The sequence below is a fragment of the Apodemus sylvaticus genome, chromosome X (genome assembly GCF_947179515.1).
Source record: "Apodemus sylvaticus chromosome X, mApoSyl1.1, whole genome shotgun sequence".
Lineage (NCBI taxonomy): Eukaryota > Metazoa > Chordata > Mammalia > Rodentia > Muridae > Apodemus > Apodemus sylvaticus.
In genome coordinates, this window is record NC_067495.1 from 57,982,106 (window position 1) to 58,004,519 (window position 22,414).

The following is a 22,414-nucleotide window of genomic DNA, read 5'->3' on the forward strand; positions in this document are numbered from 1 at the left end:
GCTTCATGTTTCTCTCCATTTAGTTTGATGTTGGCTACTGGTTTGCTGTATATTGCTTTTATTATGTTTAGGTATGGCCCTTGAGGAAATCCAAAAAAATTATCATATCCTACTACAAAAGCCTATACTCAACAAAACTGGAAAATCTGGAGGAAATGGATAATTTCCTAGACAGATACCAATTACCAAAATTTAATCAGGATCAGATAGACCATCTAAATGGACCTATAAACCCTAATGAAATAGAAGTGGTCATTGACTGTCTCCCAACAAAAAAAAAAGCACAGGACCAGATAGATGGCTTTAGTGTAGAATTCTATCAGACATTCAAAGGAGACCTAACACCAATACTCTTCAAACTATTCCACGAAATAGAAACAGAGAGAACATTATCCAACTCGTTCTATGAAGCCACAATTTTGCTGATACCAAAACCACACAAATATCCAACAAGAAAGAGAGCTTTAGACCAATTTCCCTTATGAATATCAATGCAAAAATACTCAATAAAATTCTTGCCAACCAAATCCAATAACACATCAAAATGATCATCCACCACAATCAAGTAGGCTTCATCCCAGGGATGCAAGAATGGTCCAGTATATGGAATTCCATCAATGTAATCCACTACATAAACAAACTCAATGAAAAAACCACATGGTATTTTCATTAGATGCTGAAAAAGCATTTGAAAAAATTCAACATCCTTTCATATTAAAGGTCATGGAAAGAACAGGAATTCATGTAATCATATTTCATTTTTTTTGTTTTTTTTTTTGCTTGTTTGTTTTAGAGACAGGGTTACTCTGTGTAGCCCTGGCTGTCCTGGAACTCACTCTGTAGACCAGGCTGGCCTCGAACTCAGATATCCCCCTGCCTCTGCCTCCCAAGTGCAAGATTAAAGGTGTGTACCTCCACCTGGCTTCATCTTTTAATTTTGAGAACTAAAGAACATCTTTGAAATAATAAACTTTATTTTCACATATTTTATAAATCCTATGTGGTGATTATAGCATAATATCACATCGATATCTATGCCAATTATGTATAGTATGAATACATTGGGTGTAATGGCACAAATAAGAATGGTCAACATACACTCATACATTTCAATGTTTAGTCACCAGGGAGTGGCACTATTTGAAAAGGAATAGGAGATGTTGCCTTGTTGGAGTAGGTGTGTCTTTTTGGAGGGAATGTGTCAATGAGGGAGTGGACATTGAGGTTTCAAAAGCCCAAGCCAGTCCCAGTGTTACTCTCTCTTCTTGGTTCCTATGGATCTAGATATAGAACTTTCAAGCTACTTCTCTAGTACCATGCCATCTTCCTGCCATGCTAATTATAGACTAAACCTCCGAAACTGTAAGCAAGCCACAATTAAAATATTTTTACAAGAATTTCTGGGGACATAGTGTCTCTTCATATCAATAGAACACCAACTAAGATATTGGGAAAGTAATGACACTTAAATAGATGTTTCTACACTCATAATGGGGAAAAGTTGAAACTAGCAGACCCTAAAACGTTACTTGTGTGTATTTTAGTATTTAGAACAGCTAAGTAAATAATACAAAAAATACAATAAAATTGGCACAAATACATCAAGGTAAAGTTCTAAAATAAAGCTTTGTAAAACCAACAGGGAGGCAAGAAAAGACAAATAAGGGAATAGGAATGGAGAGCCCAACAATAAAATAGCAGCCTTCAGGCTTAAAGTGTCAATCAATAGCAATCTTAAATTTAAATCATGTAAGCAAAGCAATTAAAAGGCGAAAATGAACATTGTAGATAAAATCAGATACTATCAAATTACCCCCCAGTAGCCATTTCTTTCGCTGATGAATGAATCATTTCCCAAGAATTAAAAACATGCAAATTATCATTTAAAACTCTTGGTGAGAATCATCTTTCATAGTTAGGAACAAAAAGTTTTGTTTTTTAAATTATTCAAGTTTCCAAATGCTTTTGCTGCTAATCAGTTTTATAACCAGGAAACATTTATCTTAATTTTATCATGCTTTCATGATGTTGACACAAAATTTTGATGCTGACCTTGGAGTAAGTATAATTATTTCTTTTTAAAAGTTGTTTGTATAACATGCAAGAACAATTAACTGAAAATCATAATCAAGAATGGTTTATGCTAAAAATATACAATATTTTAACCTTAAGAACTTATCACTATAGTATCAAATAAACATAAGAGAAAATATATTAAAAACTGCATACAAAATAATGAAATTAAATAGAATCTAAAAACATTTCTGATTTTAATATATTTATTTAATATAAAAAGGATTAAAAATACTTTATTTTATAACATCTGTCTATTCAAGTACTTTACTTGAGTAGAAGTTAAACAATAAACATTTTACTAAGAAATAGTTCACAGGTTAGTATATTTCCCTGTCAAATATTTGAAAAGTAAAAAAAAATTCTCAAAGCTTCATAAATTAGTAATTAATATTATAGAAGAAAGCACAAAAGTAACAAATGATAGAAATACATATTATTTACTTTTGAGTTTGACTTTTGGGACATGAGAATTTCATGCATTATTGAAAATACATTCAATTGTCATGGAAATCAGTAAAAAAGTTCAAATGTGATGTCTATGTCTTTCAAGAATATTAAAATTGTATTTAGCTTACAAATTATATTTCTAGAAAAATATCCCAAGGAAGCACTGTTAATCTTCTATAATAATTTGTTCACAGCAATGTTTATATTTCATTGAGTGAAGTATAAAATTGAATACCGGTAACTGAACAGAAATGTTGTCTTGGATGTGGTTCGCTACTATTCCAAATGTCACTGGCCTCTCTTAATCGATTGCTCATTTCATTTTAAGTAGTAGAATGACCAGTCTCAAAAATGGTTTCTTAATTTGTTTAGCAAACCATGCAGGAATCATTCTTGTGGGCCAAACATTCATTCATAGTCACCCTTCTAGGTATACAGAAATGCATTACCCAGTTTTGTATCATAAGATGCAAGGAAAAGTCTTTTTGGAAACTTCCGGGGAAATTTTATTCCCTAATGTAAAACTAGCTCTTTTTCTTTGTCTGTGCTTTATGATTTTTGAGGTATGCAGATTTGATGCTTTGGTATTATATGGACATAGATCTGGTTTAATTATTTCACAGGGGGATATCCAGCTTGGCAGAAACATTTCTTGGTGAGGTTATCTTTTTTTTTAAAAGAATGGTTTTTAAAGCAGTATTATAAAAAGTTATATTTGGCTGTAGCTGTGTAGGCTTATATCTGGGTCCTATATTCTGATGCACAGATCCATCCATGTGTCTCTTTTGCCAGTCCAGTGCTCTTTTATTACTATGGTTCTGGAGAACAACTTAAAATGATGTGCGCATGTACATTGCTGTGATATGTGTCTTTCATTTTTCTTTTTCCCAGAATTGATGGCACTCTCCAAGGTCTTTTGTGCTACCACATGAATTTATTTATTTTTTCTGCTTCTTGCATTGATATTTTGAAAGGAATTATATTGACCATGGAAGCTTTTTGGCACTATAGCCAATTTCAAAATATTATTTTCTCATTTGTGAGTATCAGCAGTCTTTCCATCTGCCTTAAAAGGTTTCTATTGCTGTGGTAAAATATTATGACCAAAAGCAACTTAGGAAAGAAAGGGTTTATTTCAAGCGGATAGTATTTACATCACAGTCCACCATCCAAGGAAGTCATGGCAGGAATCTGGAGTCAGAAACTAAAACAGAAGTCATGTAGAAGTGATGCATACTTGTTTCCTTATTGGGTCCTTTTCATCCTACTTTTTTTTTTTTTATAGAACCTGAGACCATCAACCTAGGGGTAGCACCACTCAAGTGAACTGAGGATTCTGATATCAATCATTCATCAACCATAAGACTGAGTATGGGGACCCCAATGGAGAAGTTAGCAGAATGACTGAAGAAGCTGAAGGGGTTTGCAACCTTATAGGAAGAACAAGTATATCAACAAACCAGACTCTCCAGAGCTCTCAGGGACTAAACCACCAGCCACATATATAGGAGAAGATGCCCTTATCTGGCATCAATGGGAGGGGAGGCCCTTGGTCCTGTGAAGGCTTGATGCTCTAGCATAGGTGAATGCTGGGCACTAGGGTGGTGAGGACGGAGTGGGTGAGTGGGTGAGTGGGTGGGGGAGCACTTTCATAGAAGCAAGGAGGCGGATAGGGGTTTTTTGAAGGGGAAACCAGGAAGGCGGATAATATTTGAAACGGAAATAAATAAAATAGCTAATAAAATATTTTTAAAAAGAAAATGGAAAAGCTACAGAAAATTGGTGCAATTAAAATTGTTCTTTGAGCTGGGCAGTGGTGGTGCACGCCTGTAATCCCAGCAGTCTGGGAGGCAGAGGCAGGCAGATTTCTGAGTTCGAGGCCAGCCTGGTCTACAGAGTTGAGTTCCAGGACAACCAGGCCTACACAGAGAAACCCTGTATGGAAAAAAACAAAATAAAAAAAATTGTTCTTTGAGCATTCTTGAAAAAAGAAAAGAAAAAAAGAAAATGCATCACTGTCTCTGTCTCTGTCTCTCTCATTTCCTTTGTCTTGTTCTTCTTTACCCATACTCTCTTTGCTTTCTTCTCTTGCTTCCCTGGCCTCTTCTCTCATCACCAAGTTCAGTTGCTGGCTATATTCAGCCTACTACATTCTTTCCCTGCTTTGGATGGTTCCAGATAACTCAAGCTGCACTCTCCCTCATATCTACATTAAAACCTTGCATTTAACCATACTTTGTAAAGATCATTTCATCAGTTTGTACAATAGTAACTGAATTCCCAATTATTGTCCTTCAGCTCTTGAAATGCATCATTGTATGCTCTCCAGACTTTCAAGGTATTTCATCAAAACTCTATTAGAATTCTGATAGGTTTGCCCTTGGTGCTTTTTCCTGTGCTTTTTCCTTCAATCCTATCTATCTATCTATCTATCTATCTATCTATCTATCTATCTATCTATCTATCTATCTATATCATATTTGGTACTTAGGAAAGATCTATTTTCAGGTCTTTCCCATTTTGACTGACATACCTCCTGATCCTGAATAGTCAGCCTGTTAATCTAGATTTTGAAAGTTTTTAAGTAAAGACAGCTTTCTGAGTTGATTTAGTATTATTTTTATATTTATGATTTCAGGGTTGACCACTTGGCATTGCATAACCAATTAAGAAGCTCATCCTTCAGTAAGTCGAATTCTCTTTCTCTCAGCAGTCCTAAGTTGCTCATAGCTCTTAGTTTTGGGGTGGGACTCCCCTACTTGTCTTCATGTGCTATTTATATTGCCATTGTTCAAGTTGTGTCTAGGCAATCATATCACTGAGGTGTTGTGGCTGTAGCTTTCTTTTTATTTTTTTTAGGCATTATGGTTTTATTTAGATAAAATTGATTTATTCAAATAAAGTAATAGAAACTATATTCTACATTTTTCATATATTATAGAGTTGACATTGTCTCATATTCAGCACATTGTTTCATTCTTCTGGGAACTTCATACATGAGTACTATATTTATTTCATTTTCCTCATGTACATACTATCTTTCATCCAACTATTCTATATATAACAGGGAACAGAGTATTACTGGGTTGTCAAAACAAAACAAAACAAAACAAAACAAAACACTATAACATATGCAGGCAAATGGTTCCAAATAGAAAAGGAGATGCAAAAAGATAATTGTGTTATTCATTCACTTACATGTAGATAATAACGGTTAAACAAATGATAACTAAGCTACAATTCATAAACCCAGAGAGGTTATATATAAAGGAAGAGACTGGGAGGGAGTAATAAAACAGAATTTATCAGTGGACTGAGAGTGGGTAATTGGGAATGGGATGATGAGTGCTATATGGAGGGGAAGTGGTTTGAGGTAAGGAATGTAAGGAGAGAATTGAAGCTGGTTTGACAGGTGGTATGCTGGAATAGAAACTTCCTAAAGTATATGAAGGTGATCATAATGAAGTCTCCAAATAATGAGGTAGATACCATATAAACTGGCCATTCTTTTTTTTTTTTTTTTTATTTCCAAGACCGGGTTTCTTTGTATAGCCCTGGCTGCCCTGGACCTCACTCTGTAGATCAGGCTGGCCCAAAACGTAGAAATCTGTCTGCCTCTGCCTCCCACATTCTTGGATTAAAAGTATGTGCCGCCACTGACTGCCGTCTTTAGTCACCAAGAAAAGTGTCAAGTGGTGAGACTGGACATACATTCGAGAAGTTGGCCAAGTTGCTCCCACAGTAATCCATAAATCCAAGGTAATAAATCATTCTCCTCAAACTGACAGCAAGATCTAATTGTCGAAAAAAATAACTATACAACTCATTGAACTTGGAGAAGGAGAGCTTGTCTCCACATGGAACTTTATCCCTATTCTCTAGTATCTTTGGTATGGATATGCCTTTCTTTTGAATGCTACCAAAAGAAAATGTAATCACCAACCCATGTGATAGAAGTAATAACTAATATTGCCTCTGTGACCAAGAACGAGGGATTAGACAGCTCATAAAAGCAGGTTAAATGCAAATACTACTTGTCTATAAACAATAGTAACAAAATGACTCATATTGATATTAGTTGTCATCAAAGAAGTTTCCTTCTATAAATGATGGGCACTGTCATTTCTAAAAGATGCACTTTCACAGCAGACTTCCTTGTCCTCTGGCATGTACAAATTTTCTGATACTTTCCCAACTGTCTATGGTGTTCCCTGAGTCCTTGGTAGGGTTGTGCCATGGGAAAAAAATCAGTCTTTGCATGGTGTCCCATAGAACTCTGTTTAAGTTACATTTTCTCATTATTTTGCGTTTGTTGACATTTTCAGTATTTCTGTTCATCTGTCTCTAGAATTCTTTCTTCCACATGATCCATTGTATTATGTAGGCTAGAATTCTTTCTTCCACATGATACATTGTATTATTTAGGATTTCAATTGAGTTTATTTTGCATGCTGACTTTTATATAACTAAAAATTTCCATTTTCCATATTTCTGTTTCTTCATTAAATTCCAGTTTTTATATGCTAGATTAACTTTCTTATTACATTCAACTGTTTATTTTTACTCTTCTTCAGTTCTTTCAGGATTTTATTTTTTTCCTCTTTTATTAAACAACTGCACTTTTCTGATATTTTGTCTAATTCCCTCTCACTATGGACCAGTACTATATTTTCCAAGGGGAGAACATCATTCTTCCATGATTTGTCATCTTTTTTGTTCTATTCTGTTTAGATTTTTGCATCTGGGTTATTTTATTAGATTTTCTTGTAGTCAAAAATATTTTCTGTATTCAAGTGATAGAATTTATATGTATAGTTTAGAATTTACATCCCTAGTCATGTACTAAGGGACCCTGGTACAACCAAGTATTTGAATATCAGCTGTAGAATCAACTACAATTGCTGGATAGAATGCTTACAAAAATGTCCTTCTAGCCAATTAACAGTGATCTTTTTTAATCCAATAACTATTGGAAGATTAATATACAAGAATAACATGCTATATAGTAGAGCATTATGAAGATTACAAGCAGACAGAATGTGGTAAGCATAAGAATTAATGTTAGATCAACTGGAAGAAAGTTGAGATGAGGAAAAAATACTGGGAGGAAAGAGTTGGGATACTGTTAGTGTCTAATAGTTTTATTAAGTTTTGAAAGTTTTAAAAGGCTAGAATTAAATGAAAGAAGAGGGGCAGCAGGGAAGACAAAATTGAAAAGAAAGTGGAAATTAGGAAGAAAGTACATGGGTTGTATGTGGGAAAAAATACTAGAGTATGTAAGAGTGTAATGGGTTTAAAAGCATGCAAAACAATCATGCAAACTAAACAACGTGTGACCTAAAGCAAGATAATTTCAAAGTATTTATTCAAGAATAAAGACTTAAAAATGAAAAGAAAACCTAAAAATTATCAAAAACATCGACAGGAGCAAAAAAGACAAAGTGTAACAAAAGCACTTTGGATTTTAGAAAAATCCTATCAGTCACTATTTCTTTCATCTTGAATGGGTTTTGAATTCTTTCTTTTCCCTTCAAAAGTTTCCTCTGGCAAATAGTACTAATGGGGGAGATGCAATTTGTTTCTTATTCCAGTAGAAGCTGTAAAGCCTGATTTTGTGTATGTATTGTCCCATAGAGATCATATAATAACACATTGGACTGAGTATTTGGCACAGCTGCAGTGAGATGAGCAGTGTAGTTCTCAATTCCCTTCTTGGTACTCTGTGTGGTTTGGCATCACTGTGCTGGAGAAGCCAGGGTGGGATCCCTTGCTGTGGATTCCCATAGAGTATAGCTACAAACTTGGGATAAAGAGGGTGTCAATTGCACTATCATGTTTCAGCCCCTGGACCAACTCAGGTTTTGTGGCCAGACTTTCCTCAGGCTGTGCCACCATGCTGGTGTATGGGGAAGGGGAAGGAGGTGTAGGCTTTGTCCTGCAAGTCCGACTTAACCTCAACTGGAGCCCTGCTGTGAGAACTAAGCTTTAGTTCCAAGGCTTCATCTCCAATTGCTATCCAGTCCTTGGTTATGAGCTAACTGTTACTGCAGTGCTGCTGGGTGTGTGTGCTGTAAAGTGCCTCCCTGTGGTTTCCAATTACCTCACCAGAGCCAATTTGTGCAGCTAGGCACCAGTTCACAGCCACTCTTGTCTGCTTCCCCACAGAGATCTCACTTGGCTTAATAAGTCCATTTACAGCTACTGTCTCTTGCAAGAATAGAGATTATCCTGTACTATCCTGTTTTCTTCCACTGAGTTGCATCATAAGATCTCTAACCTGCCAACTTCCTTGAAAATGCCTATTCTTAATTTCTTGTGGAACTCCTGTGCAATTTTACAACTTGGCTTCATTCTTACCATAGTGTACCATCATTTTTAATCAAATTAAGTATACTTTGCTTAACAGATTTTTTCTTTTTTTTTTATTCGATATATTTTTTTATTTACATTTCAAATGATTTCCCCTTTTCTAGCCCCCCACTCCCCGAAAATCCCGTAAGCCCCCTTCTCTTCCCCTGTCCTCCCACCCACCCCTTCCCACTTCCCCGTTCTGGTTTTGCCGAATACTGCTTCACTGAGTCTTTCCAGAACAAGGGGCCACTCCTCCTTTCTTCTTGTACCTTATTTGGTGTGTGGATTATGTTTTGGGTATTCCAGTTTTCTAGGTTAATATCCACTTATTAATGAGTGCATACCATGATTCACCTAGACAAATGGATGGAGCTAGAGAACATCATACTAAGTGAGGTAACCCAGACTCAAAAGTTGAAACAGATTTTTTTTAATGCAGTAAGTTTAGAGATCTGTATTGAAATATCACTTCATGAGGTTCCCTAATATTTCATTAAACTCTTCCCTGCCTCTGAGCCTGCTTGCTTCGCTTCTTTTGAACAATGATTACTATTGAATACTATTTGCATCTCATTGTATTGGCTGAACTGAACTATTCATAGCTGTGATTAACTGTATTACTAATACTGGCTTTTCTCAGATCTTTTTCTGTTTAAACCTTCTTTACCCCTTTTACAAAACACACACACACACACACACACGCACATGCACACGCACACACACTCACTCACATGCATGCACACATACACACAAACACACGAATGCACACACATACTTCCAGGTTCCTGAGGTTTTTTTTTTTTAAGTACTGATCAAAAGGAGTAGAGGAATACCAGGACAGGGAAGCAGGAGATGATTGATTGGGGAACAGGGGAAGGGGAGATGGCTTATGGAATTTTCAGAGGGAAGGGGGGACCAGGAAAGAAGACAACATTTGAAATGTAAATAAAGAATATATCTAAGAAAAAAAGAAAAGAAAAGAAAAGAAAAGAAAAGAAAAGAAAAGAAAAGAAAAGAAAAGGTTTTACCTTAGAGAGCTCCTGTCCAGGGCCACATTGTTGGCAGGTGACACAGCGCCCCCATTGGTCCTGGTACTCATTTTCTTGACAATCCATGATGAAAAAACTGTGGGTACAAAAATAATCACTACAGATCTTAAAGAAAGATTTTAAAGTAGTGACTTCCATGACATGTGACTTCTGTGTCTTCTTTACTGTGTGTTCTAGTGAAAATGGCCAAGAAAGCCAACATAAAGCAGCTAAAACTTTTAGAGTACTGATATTAACTCTTCTAAATGCTTTCTAGATGGTAATACATTCAATTCTCCAAAAAGATGTCACAAATTATTATTAATTTTATTTTACAGGTAAGGGAACTAAGGCAAAGGGACAAATGTACAGCTTGTGGTTATATCAGGAGCTTTACTGGCAAAAATTAATAAATAAATTAGAAAAAAACCATTGGCTTCCTTCTACTGGCTACAATAAAATATGTGAAAAGCTCTTTAAAAACTGTACATTTATTTTATTTGTCAATATTTTCAATAGTTTTCTAGACTTAAGCAATATGGAAAATATAATCCTTATTTGTGAATGAAAAATTTGAAACATGATTTTCCTTTGCCAAACTATCTGATTATTTTGAAGGGGCCATTCCATTTCAACTTATAGTCTTTCATGGATTACTTATGGCTTCAGTTACTTAAACTGAGGAAAAGTTACATTGTGATCCTCCACTACAGCAGATAGCTTGAGAGGACTGAATGTGTTATGTTTTTTCAAGTCATCATGAAGACATTGAAGAACTATACAAATTAAAAAGATAGGTATGGAGCTAGGTAGGCTTTTTAATTTTTTTATTATATATATTCTTTATTTGCCTTTCAAATGATTTTCCCTTTGCAGGATTCCCCCCCTCCCCGAAAGTCCCATAAGCCCTTTTCCCTCCCCCTGTCCCCCAATCCTGCTTCCCTGTCCTGGTATTCCCCTAGACTGCTTCACTGAGCCTTTCCAGGGCCAGTGGCCTCTCCTTCCTTTTTCTTGGGCATCATTTGATATGTGAATTGTTTCTTGGGTATTCCGAGCTTCTAGGCTAATATCCATTTATCAGTGAGTGCATTCTATATGCGTTCTTTTGTGATTGGTTCGCCTCACTCAGGATGACATTCTCCAGTTCTACCCACTTGCCTAAGAATTTCATGAATTCATTGTTTTTAATAGTTGAGTAGTATTCCATAGTGTAATACACCACATTTTCTGTATCCATTCTTCTGTTGAGGGACATCTGGGTTCTTTCCAGCTTCTGGCTATTATAAATGGGGCTGCTATGAACATAGTGGAGCATATATCCTTATTACTTGCTAGGGAATCCTCTGGGTATATGCCCAGGAGTGGTATAGTGGGGTCCTCTGGTAGTATTATGCCTAGTTTTCTGAGGAACCACCAAACTGTTTTCCAGAGTGGTTGTGCCAGCTTGCAACCCATCTGACAGAGGGCTACTATCCAAGATACACAAAGAATTCAAGAAGGTAGACTCTAGGTAGTCTTATATAAACACAATTTTTTTTTATAACAATGTCTCAATGAATATATACATGGTACCTGTCTCTCTAATATAAAACTCTGGTGGGACATTTTTGTCACTCCTCTGTAATCTTAAACAAGGCGGTATTTCATGTGGTTTCTCAACCTATGGAAAATCCTTAATATATACTTTTAATTATAAGAGAGGATGATGTGACCCCAATCATCTCCTCCAAGGTCACCATTAGAAATTGGGTAAGACGTCCTGGGTGCCATTTTTGCTAAAGTACAACTTTTCTCATAACTTTTCCCCATTTCTTCCCTCAACAGAAGGTAGCCTATGAAGTTCACTTTTTGAACAAAATGTACACACTTTCTTCTCTGTTGTTAAACTATCACCCTCAAAAGACAAGCTTCCCCTCTTTGCTCTCTATCCTTATTATTGAGGGGAAAACCCATTAGTAGTCACATAACCTTCACTAATAAGGGAATTCAGTATTATGGCAGCAAATCCAGCATAAATTATCTAAAGGAAAATTTTCCTGTATAGTTTTCTTTCCCAGAAAACTGAAAAAAACAATTGATAGGGTGCACAAAGCAGACCTCCTTTAGAGATACATTCTTAACATAAGCACCTAAGATATTGTGAGAGCTTCTGTCCATGAAGCATAGGTGAGACCTTATTTTCCAGACTTCAACTCACCCAATTGGCATCAAATTGCATGTAGCTTAATGTCTCTCATTAACCTTGGTTTGAAATTGTTTTCTATGTAGGCGTCCTTCAAATACACGTACCAGGACATAGTAAATAACACAGAGTTTCTTTGTCCCTCCTTTTCATACAAATGGTTATCCAAAACAAATTAAATTGACTTTCAATTGGAGTTTAAGAAACTGCTTTTATTAAAGAAAATGTGTATTATGAACTGTTCTGAAGAATCCTGGGTATACAAATAAAACTGCCTAATAAGCAATAAATGTCATCACTCATGGATAATATGAGGCCTTATACCCTATGAATAGCAGTATCCTACAGCAGGTGTTAATTTATGGTAAAATAAAGAAGGAATAATTAAGTTTTGAGAATGTATAGCTATCGCTGTTTTCATCTTTCTACAAAGTGTTACAGAAGATGTAGTTTTAGAAAGGTCAGCAATTCACAATCAAACCTATGAATTTTATAGTTAAGAACAGTTAATGCCCTAAAACAAGTTAGTATAGAAATGGTAATCCAACAGTGCTTGCTGTTTGTTAGTTTGTGAACATGTTTACTTTCCTTGCCTATGGATATGCTACCTAGGAAACTTAGATTGTTTACTTTCCAATAGTGCCTTTCCAGAAAAAGCATTATAACCCCATGTCAGTGATATTTGGGTCTGAAACACAACTCTATCATTTACTGACTTTTAAAATCGTTTTCTTTTTCACAGCATCATTCATTTTACCCATAAATTTAGTATTTTAACAATAGGTACTTTCCATAATAATTTACAAAGGGATAGATATAACAGTATAATGTTAAAGCATCTAATACAAGAGCTTTCTGCAAGTGTTACTACATGGTAATTAGTAGATTTGTTCCTAATTTACAAGAGACTTTTCAAAAGTGTGTACAATTCAAGGGAATCCACATTTGTCATTCCCATGATTTGTAAGAAAGGAAAGGGAAAAGCACAGAAAATGCTTCAGTGGCCCACTGCATCAGGTACATGGACATCATGCCAAGAAAAAGGTGTCTGCAGACCTCACACATCCTCAGCAACTGCTCCTCCCAATAACCTGAGGCTAAGAAACAAGTTTCTGCCAATGTGTGTAGTGTCTAAATTACCTTGGTTCAACTGACCATTGGTTTGGTGTTTATTGACTATGTCTCCTCAGGATATTTCTACACAAGAAGAATTAAGTAGACAAGGCTTAAAAACTTTGCAGGAAAAATTATTTGTAAAATGGAAGTGGAAAGAAAAATACACAAATGAATTGGGGATGATATTAGGGATATCACTGGGCATCAGTTCATTTCCCACAGATTAACCACTCCCATTGACACAACCTAATGTTGTAGCTGATCCCTGACATGGGACTGTGTTCTTTTTATAACATTCGATTAGTGGAAAGAGGGGAGATGGAAGAACTTGTAAAGCATCTCTGGTCTCTTCCTTTGGAGCATGACAGAGGCTAAGTGGGGTTCTTTCTGCTTCTGTCAAAGTTCACAGTCCTTTCAACTGTACTGTTTAGGCCACAATCAAAAATTCCGCCTATGCCTTGAGCAACAACAAAGGAAGAAAAGTACACATAAAGAAAACAGATCAACATTGAACAAAGCCCAGATGCAGTGGATAACATCCATGGTTTGTGACAGGAAATACTCTTCAGGTAAGATGTACAGCCTTTACATTGCCTACGCAGGTTCCCCTGTATCCCTTTCACAGCAAATACGACCCCTTCCCATAGGAAATTGTCATTCTAGTTTCTGCCATTATATGTTATCACTGTCTTTTAAGTCACTTAATTCCAAATATAGAACATCACATTTTTGTATATAGTTTATATGATCTTTCTCCTAAGAGATGTTAAAATGTGTAATTTAAAATTGCTTCGATCAAGCACTATAGATATAAGTTTTTGTGATCTTAGATTATGGTGGGAAGACAAGTTATAGTGAAATTTAGTACTTAAAAATTCAAAACATTTTTTTGTCTCAAAGCATGATTATGAGCCTAAGAAAGAGCCTCCTTTCAGATCTGAAGTTATCAGGAACCTCTGGAGTCCCAAAGTACAATTGAACTTTGGCCACCATTGAGCAGGAAACTAAGAAACCGAGATTCTGGTAGTCTGTTGACCAAACACCTTTAGAATATGAGAAGTTGCTGTCAGTTTTAGATATGCTTGTTTTCTGGGAGCAACAAGCATTTGTCACTGTTTTCAGAGTCTGAAAAAATTGAAGGCCTATTATTATTATTATTATTATTATTTCCTGAATTATGCAGACAAAATATGAGTAAAGGGGAATCATAGTGCATTATGTCACTGCCTGAGTATAGTGGCGCCTACTGCTCCCAACAGACTCCTACCCCTCAGGGAGCATCTTTCTTCTAGCCAGAGAACATGATTTGCAAGAAGGTACCACACAATGCCATTAGGAAAGCCTGGTATTCCAGGAATGCCCATGACTTTTAGTGAAAGCATGATGTCCTGCAGTGAGTAGCCATCTAGGGTCAGCTTCTAGTGGCATCTCAGTTATGTCCACCACCAGTGCCCCTGACAGTAACTTCTACCACAACCTCTTTATCATGTGAAGTGAAATGGTACCAATACCAGGCATGCCTTCCACTCAGGCTCAGGCTACTTTCCCCTCTATGGGTCAGATGCTATTTCTCAGAAATTCCTATGACTTTTGGATTACTGTGTTTGGGCTCCAGTAGTTGCTGACTTTAGTATCTCAGGACTCACTTGTGAACCAACCAGACTGCCAGGAAGGCCCTCTTTGTCCACAGAGTACATAGAACTTCAAGGAGCATCCATGAGGAAATCTCAGTTTGAAGGCCCTATTCCTGCCAGTCTGACAACTATGGGAAAATATATACCAAACATTCTCACCTTATCAGTTACCAAATACAGAGCAGAGTAAGAAGCCCTGCAAATGTAAAACAATGTACATAGTCCTTTTCTGCCCTGATATGTTTATATGTTTTAATGTGAATATACTCTAGATACGGACCTCATAGATTAGATGAATATAGTTGACAGTTCATTAGATATAACCATCTAGCTAATGTGAAAGGATTCATCAGTGGATTTTAGTTTGCCTAGAACCTCAGGCCAAATGTGGAGGGGCCTAAGGTCATTTTACTCCTAGCCAGGATCTTTAGGTAATTTTCTTCCTTTGACTCTCTAACCTGTGACCTCACTATCTCAGGCCAATTCATTTCTTTGATATGTAAAGACTTACATGGAGGAAGGAGTGTCAGAATGTTCAAGCTCAAAGCTATTGACTTCATTAGGGATACCTCAAAACCCTCAAAAATAATTTCTGACACTTTCATCTATCAGAACCACATACTCTACCCTTTAGCCACATGAATAAAAACTGGAAAAGAGATAAGGGGTTTTAAAAAGTTCTTATTGTCTGTCGCTCTTTACCTCAAAACCCTTTACTGACTTGTTTTCCAGCTCCATAAAGTGCAGGATCTCTCCCTAGATCTCCCACAGTCTCCAGCATCAGGTTTATGTTCAAAATTAAAGCTATCACTTACTGGAAAATGGCCTTGAGAAAGGGCTTTGAACACACCACATTTTATTTCATTATCTTCTGGAAAGTAACAATAAGTGGATTTGACTAAAATGAACATGTCATATAGAGTCCTTCTTACATAGCTAATCACATATCCAGAGTTCCTGTACTTTCCCACTAGATTTAAATGGAATTCTGTGCCACAGGCAATGTGATCTGGGATCTGAAATTCTGTACAGTCACAGACTACCTGTGGGACAAGTAATATTCATGGGTAACATTTGAGTAATGGTTAAAGGGTAAAGAATTAAACCAAGAAGGCAAATTTTGCCTAACTTCTCTCAGATTTTAAACACTTCTGAAAGAAGTACAAATAACCAATAAACACATGAAAGTGTGCTTGGTAAGAATGTGAATTAAAACCACAATTTAATATTTCATTATACTCTGTAGAATTACATATTTCTTAAATATGGATAAACAACTATCATGGAATATGTAGACAGCTAGGATTTCATACAGTGTTGTTGAGAGTTTAAAATAGTGCAACATTTATAGAAAATGATTAATCAGTTCTTCAAAAAGTGAAGCATTGAGTTATCATATAACAATTATTCATAAATATAGATTCCTAAATATATATGCCAAGAGGTGAAAACGCATGTTCACACAAAGCCTTATACATAAATGTTCCTAGAAACATACTCATAATAACAGAAAAGTAAAAAAAAAAATCAAATGTTCATCAACTCATAAATAAGGTTGATAAATAGAAATTAGTTTGTAAAATAAAATACTATTTATCTAGAAAAAGGAATGAAACACATTATGTATGACATAATGTATAATCAATCTTTATTATGATTAAGAGAAGTAGCTAGACAGGAAAGGGCAATAATGTGATTTTATTTACATGAAATGTCCAAAATAGACAATCCACAGAGACAAAAGGCAGATTTATTATTTGCCATAGGCTGGCAAAGGAGAAGACAATGACTAATCAATGCACAATGAAATTGACTTGGAATTACATGGTAGAAATTTATGAATATATTAAAAAGCATAAAGTTGTGTACTTGAAATGGTAAAGTTTATGTTCTATGAATTATGTTTCAGTTTTTTGGAGAAAAAAGACTGTCATTTTTTAATACTTGAAATATCCCATATTTTTCTAGTGAATATTGCCAAAGTTAGCACCAAAATTAAAATAAAATTTAAGGCTACTATAAATAGTCATGATCCAACTGACTTATTTTATTCTACTTTTAAGCCAAACTTGGTAATTGATGTATATTAACACATGCATATACTTAATGTTATATTGTTAAATTAATATTTTATTAAGTATATGTACATACATATATTTATCCAGTAAGGCTGGAGTGACAACTGCAAAAGTGACTAGGGCTTCTTCACTTGTCCTATCTCTGCCATCTGCATAATCTCTGAACCTGTTCCCATTGTCTTGATTCCCCAGAAAGTAACTTAGAAGTGAGTGAATGCAGGCAGATAGGAAAGAGAAAAGGAATGACGTAGGCATTAATAATAATCTCAACATTAGCTCACTGTGCCCTGAATAAATGATGTTGGCTAAATTTCTTCTGGATGTAAGGCACTCATGCTGCTGGGTGTGCAGCTGCTTCTAGCCACCCTTTGTGGCTGTTGGTCTTCTCAACTTGCAGAAATGCCTGTGGCATGAAGCATGGTCTCTCTATCTAGGATGGGTAGAACTTGTAGGATGACAAGTCTAAATTAAGAACTCAGGACTTTAGGCTATTTGCTTTGCCTGGGCAGTACACAAGGCCTGAGATTAAAAAAGGGTGATGAAGATAGCAGCTGGCCCATGCCCTTCCCATTCCTCTCCTGCAAGCTCAGTCACCACCCATGTGCACAGGTTTGTCACAAATCAAAGCAGTTGCTCAGCTTGGCCTGGAGAATAATTTTTTCCTTTAAAAAATCCAGCTTCTAATCTGTATAGTAACCTCATCAATTCCAGATGTTTGGCCTGTAGCTCAGATGTTGCTCCAAATGGTTAGATACTGTCACTCAGTTTTCTCTTTTCTGGTCTGGCTCAGATTCATTTCTAGCACAACTTTCTCTTGTCATTTTCTTATTTTCATATTATCAAGCATCATATCATCTTTCTAGCTCACTCTTTGTGAATTTTTATTTCTTATTTTACTTATAGTGAATTATCCCAGGTACAGCTCTGCCAAAAGTAACATTCATACTCATTGCTGACTCAAGCTACACAGTATCAAGAGAAGGTTGATTAGGTTAAACACTTCAGATCAGTTGTCTTTATTATTAGTTATATTTTGGAAGCTCTAATATATATTGATACCTCAGTATAACTACTGAGTTTCTGATATAATGAGTCAAATTCTGACCTAAATTTCTGGAACTTATACAGTTTATCCATTGATTCTCACGTCCAGTTATTCTAAATAATAGTGTGGATTCAAGGGTTTTTTTTTCTTTTTCTTTTTTTTTTTTTTTTTTTTTTTTTTTTTTAGCTTTCTGTGTTGCTTGAATAAAAGTCACAGCCAATAAAAGGGAATTCTTATTGTTCCACAGTCAGAGGTAATCCACCAACATTTTCTTTTTTTATAGGAGAATGAGAAATGAAGAAGCAGAAAATAAGAGAATGGATCCTTTAGAACATATTAGATTACATTCTTTTCAACTCTTTCATTAGTTTTCATTTCTACTCACAAGAAATCTGAAGTTCTTTTAACCGTGGTGGTACTTTACATAATCCTGCTACCTAATCTTTCTCTGTTATCTCTAGCCATAGGCTTTTCTGTTCTTCCCCTTACTCTATTCACTGCAGTCATAATGATCTCATTGCTATTGCAATTAAGCAGGGATTTTTTTCGGTAGAAGGCCAAAATACTGAGTCAAGCCAGGAATCTTCTCCCAAATACATACATTTGATTACTTCTTACTCCTTCAGTTCTTTATTATTATACCATCTTCTTAATTAGGGTTCTATGGCCTCTATTTAAATTGCAATTTCCTTAATCATTCTATCTCTTTTCATTTCATTATTCTCCATAGTACTTATCATCTTCTTATACATTATGGTTTTCTTATTAACATTTGTACTATTTTTTCTCCAACTAAAGTGGAATCACTATGAGATCATTATACGTATTATGTTTACTACACCATCCAAAATATTTAAAACAGTGACTATTATACTTTAGGTACTAAATAAGTATTTATTATTTGAACAAAGGATAAAAAGGACTTCTAGATAATAATAGTGATAATATTGTTACAGTAATATTTTGATACAGGCATGGGCAAAAGGGTTATGATATGTAGTTTTGATTTTGGTTTGTGTAAAAGTAAAATTTCATTCAGCAAAATAGCTCAGTGAGTAGAGCAATGGATTTATCATGAAAGCCTGACAAAGGCTTTGATCCTTAGATCAAAAGGCTTGATCCGTAGAACACATATTTAGAAAGTAAATTGTCCTTTTGTGCTTAAATGTCTTAAAATATATGCCTGTGATGAAAATAATTGAGAGAACATGGTTGCCTATTGTAGATTTCATTGGCTTCTTTTTCAATTTTCCTAATGAGTGTAAAATTTCATCTATTAATGATATCAACTTCAAGAAAATAAAAAGGAGTTATATATAATTAAAGACTCACCTGTTTGCTTTGCCGTTTATTACAGTGCACACAGCAAGAGGTGATGTCCCATCTGAGGTAGGCAGAAATATAGAGTTCTTTTTCAAGTCAGTTGTCACTGCAGAGGTAGAATTAATACTTGACTAGGGTCACATTTACTTATCCAAAGGCAAACTGTAATATATAAGTTAAATTTCAGAATGTGTGCATGCACACACAGCTACCACACAAAAGGACACAGATTTTTCAAAAAAGACAAATACAACTTAGAAAACTGTAAACTGACCAGAAGAAATGGCCAAAACCTATAAAACCATATAGAAGTATGATTAATGAAAGCATTAATAAAATTAAGACCAGTCAATCCCAGGCTGATTATGATTTCTGCTGAAACAGTCATCCCAAGCAAAAGGCACAGAAACTACTTTGGATTATGTTCAAGGGAAAAAATGAAACAATGTGTGTGAAAGTGCTGTGGAAAGTCCAGATTGTGCTTCATATGTGAAGAGTTGCTATGACTGTTAGTGCTCCATTCCAAGCAAAGTAGGAAAGGGTAGTAGAGAAAAGCCACAGACAATGTCAATATTGAGCCAATATTTTAAGCCTCTGATTTGCTCTATTGTTACCGAACCTTAAATGAGTCACTGGTTTGTGTATTGACTACCATAAGACAACATGAAACTGTGCCATGAACAATAATTAGTTATCTACCCATTAAGTGCTCAAAGTGGAGACTCATTAGCTAATCAAGGAAGTTTGCCAGAGCGTCCCAGAAAAAAATCAAAATTATATGATTTCTTTATGTGGATGACTCAGGAAGTATGGTCTAATTTCTGATTTCCCTTCCTATTGTTTGGTCTTACATCATATTATTTCTACTCTGTTTAGATTACCAAGCAATCTAGAAGAACTGGATCACCTTGACTCTGTTAGTCCTTTTTACCCAACAATAATCAAATATGCCATCTCTCCCTCTCAAAGCCAGGGAATAAAATATCCTACAGAAATAGTGGGCAAGCCAGTAGGCATGTGTAACACAACGCAAGGCAAAACCATACAATAAGACTGGGAAAAATCAGCTCAGAGATTGAGTCCTATTTGTAGAAAATGATGTTCCATTGCTAAAGTAGTTCCACCCTCTCTTTTAAAGACATGCCCAAGAAACAGGGAAGGGTATACACTTATAAAAATGTCACAAAGAAACTCAGTTTTGTATGCTAACTAAAATCCTTACAGAAAAGAAAATGTGAAAAATGCCTATGAAGAAGACAAAATATAGAACTTGAAAGAGTTGACATTATAAAAATATCTGGTAAAAATAAATCTATTATTTCATATATAATTATGCTCTGTGAAATAACTTTCAGAAATAATTTCAGATTTCTAAAACTCCCACACAAGAGGTCATAATAGCCTCATCTTTTTGTTTAGAGGAAACTACCATCTATCGCTATTTGACATCCTTAATAGCAGGCAACTAAGTACTCACAATATGTCTTCATTATGCTTTTTTTTCTCCTTTTTTCACAAATGGATAAAATATAAGTTAGAACTGATTGGACTATATAGGTATGAAATTCTACAAGGGTATATCCAGGTAACTTCAGTCCTTAGGATCCAAGTCAGAAAACTGGAACTAAAAGAACAAAAAATATTCCTCAAAGTTATATAGTGTATTGTCTGTTTCCAATACACAAAGAAGTAGGCCACCTTCAGTCTGATTGTCCACTATATTACCAAAGATCAGCTTCTCTTTACCTCTTATTCTCCCAACAGAATATTGGCTCTGTAATATCTCAACCAGAAAAAAATTTCAAAGGGTAGACTGGTTCAGGAAAGGTAGTTCATGAAAGGGAAGTAGTACTGCCCACACTTTCTGGCTTAGTCACAATAGTGACTAACAACCTCCTGGAAATAATGACATTTTACTGTTTGATTCCATCATATATTATATGGAAACCACTTCACTTTTTCAGTGTGGGTTGGCGTCTCTTAGGGATACTTATATAGAGTAGCTTTAGATGCTTCAGGATAGATGATTAGTCACTAACCACTCAGTTGATGATTGTTTTCAAAGTTAGGCATTCTGTTAGAACTTAGTCAAAAGAGAGAAAGCCACACTGGAATGAAAAATCCTTATTATCATCTATAAGAGAACAGGTCTAGAGAAACACTGAAAAACATAGTTAATTCTAATCTAAGGCAGACTAGAGCCATCCTTGTATCTCTCATATTTATCTAGTAATTTTCCTTCTAGTATAAAGAATGATGATAAAACTGACCAGTAGTCTTCCCATTAAGCACCTTAGGTGAGAATATATAGGTGGAGCCAGTCTTCTAAAAGAAGCAGAGAAAAACTAGTTTCTGCTTCACAAACTTCCGTTCTGAATAAGGAACTTGTCTGCAGGGAATGTATCAGGTAGCCATCTAAGTAAAGAAAGGCTATATGGCCTGCCTGAGGTTTCTACACCGAGTTATTATTTGTTTTTCTTTTGGGTTTTGGGACTTTTTCTCCCTGTTTTTTCTTACCAAAAGATTTCAAAGACAAAATACCTGGTACAGGGCAATTGAATGATTATCATCCTCTCTAGTGTAAGAATTAACCTAACTAGCCATCATTTTATATACAAACAGCTGCTGTAAATGAAGAAAAAAATGAATTAGAAAAAATGTGGCTTGTAGTTATGACTCAGACACATACAGACCAAACAATCTTGAGCAGGTTTCATTTTCTTTAAGCACTGTCTACAAAGAAATGATGCAATTAAAGAATTGAAGGATATAATACATTATAAAGAATCTTGTCACATGCTCCCATCGTGTTTCTTTTAGAGTTATTGCCATCTCTCTGAAGATGTTACCACTCAACTTTTGTATAATTTAAAACTTCAGACTTATATTTATTTAATATCAAGTCAGCCTAGAAATGGAAGAAACCAGCTGCTTTATCAGGGAACATAATATGAGGGAACGTTGGTCTCTTATCTTCAGATCTCTGAACTTTCAGAAAAGAGAAGTAGGTTGCTGTAAGTATCCCCAGCAAGCTCTCCTAGAACATCTGAATACAAGTCAGAGAGGCATAATAAACGCAGCCGGACAAAGGAAACAACTACCAACAGGCCAGGATTTCCCCACGCACAGATGAT

General features: G+C 35.5%; 1 protein-coding gene across 2 annotated transcripts in view; it reads right to left on the reverse strand.

The window, feature by feature from the left end:
• The window catches only part of Eda2r (ectodysplasin A2 receptor), a 41,314-nt gene that overhangs the window by 16,127 nt on the left and 2,773 nt on the right, over nt 1–22,414 (reverse strand). For both annotated transcript variants that reach the window (XM_052171601.1, XM_052171600.1), the window contains exons 2-3: nt 19,290–19,386; nt 9,903–9,999 (exon numbers count right to left, since the gene is read on the reverse strand). In XM_052171601.1, the coding sequence (XP_052027561.1) occupies nt 9,903–9,989 (87 nt within the window). In that variant the 5' untranslated portion in view covers nt 9,990–9,999; nt 19,290–19,386. The remainder of the gene's footprint in view (nt 1–9,902; nt 10,000–19,289; nt 19,387–22,414) is intronic.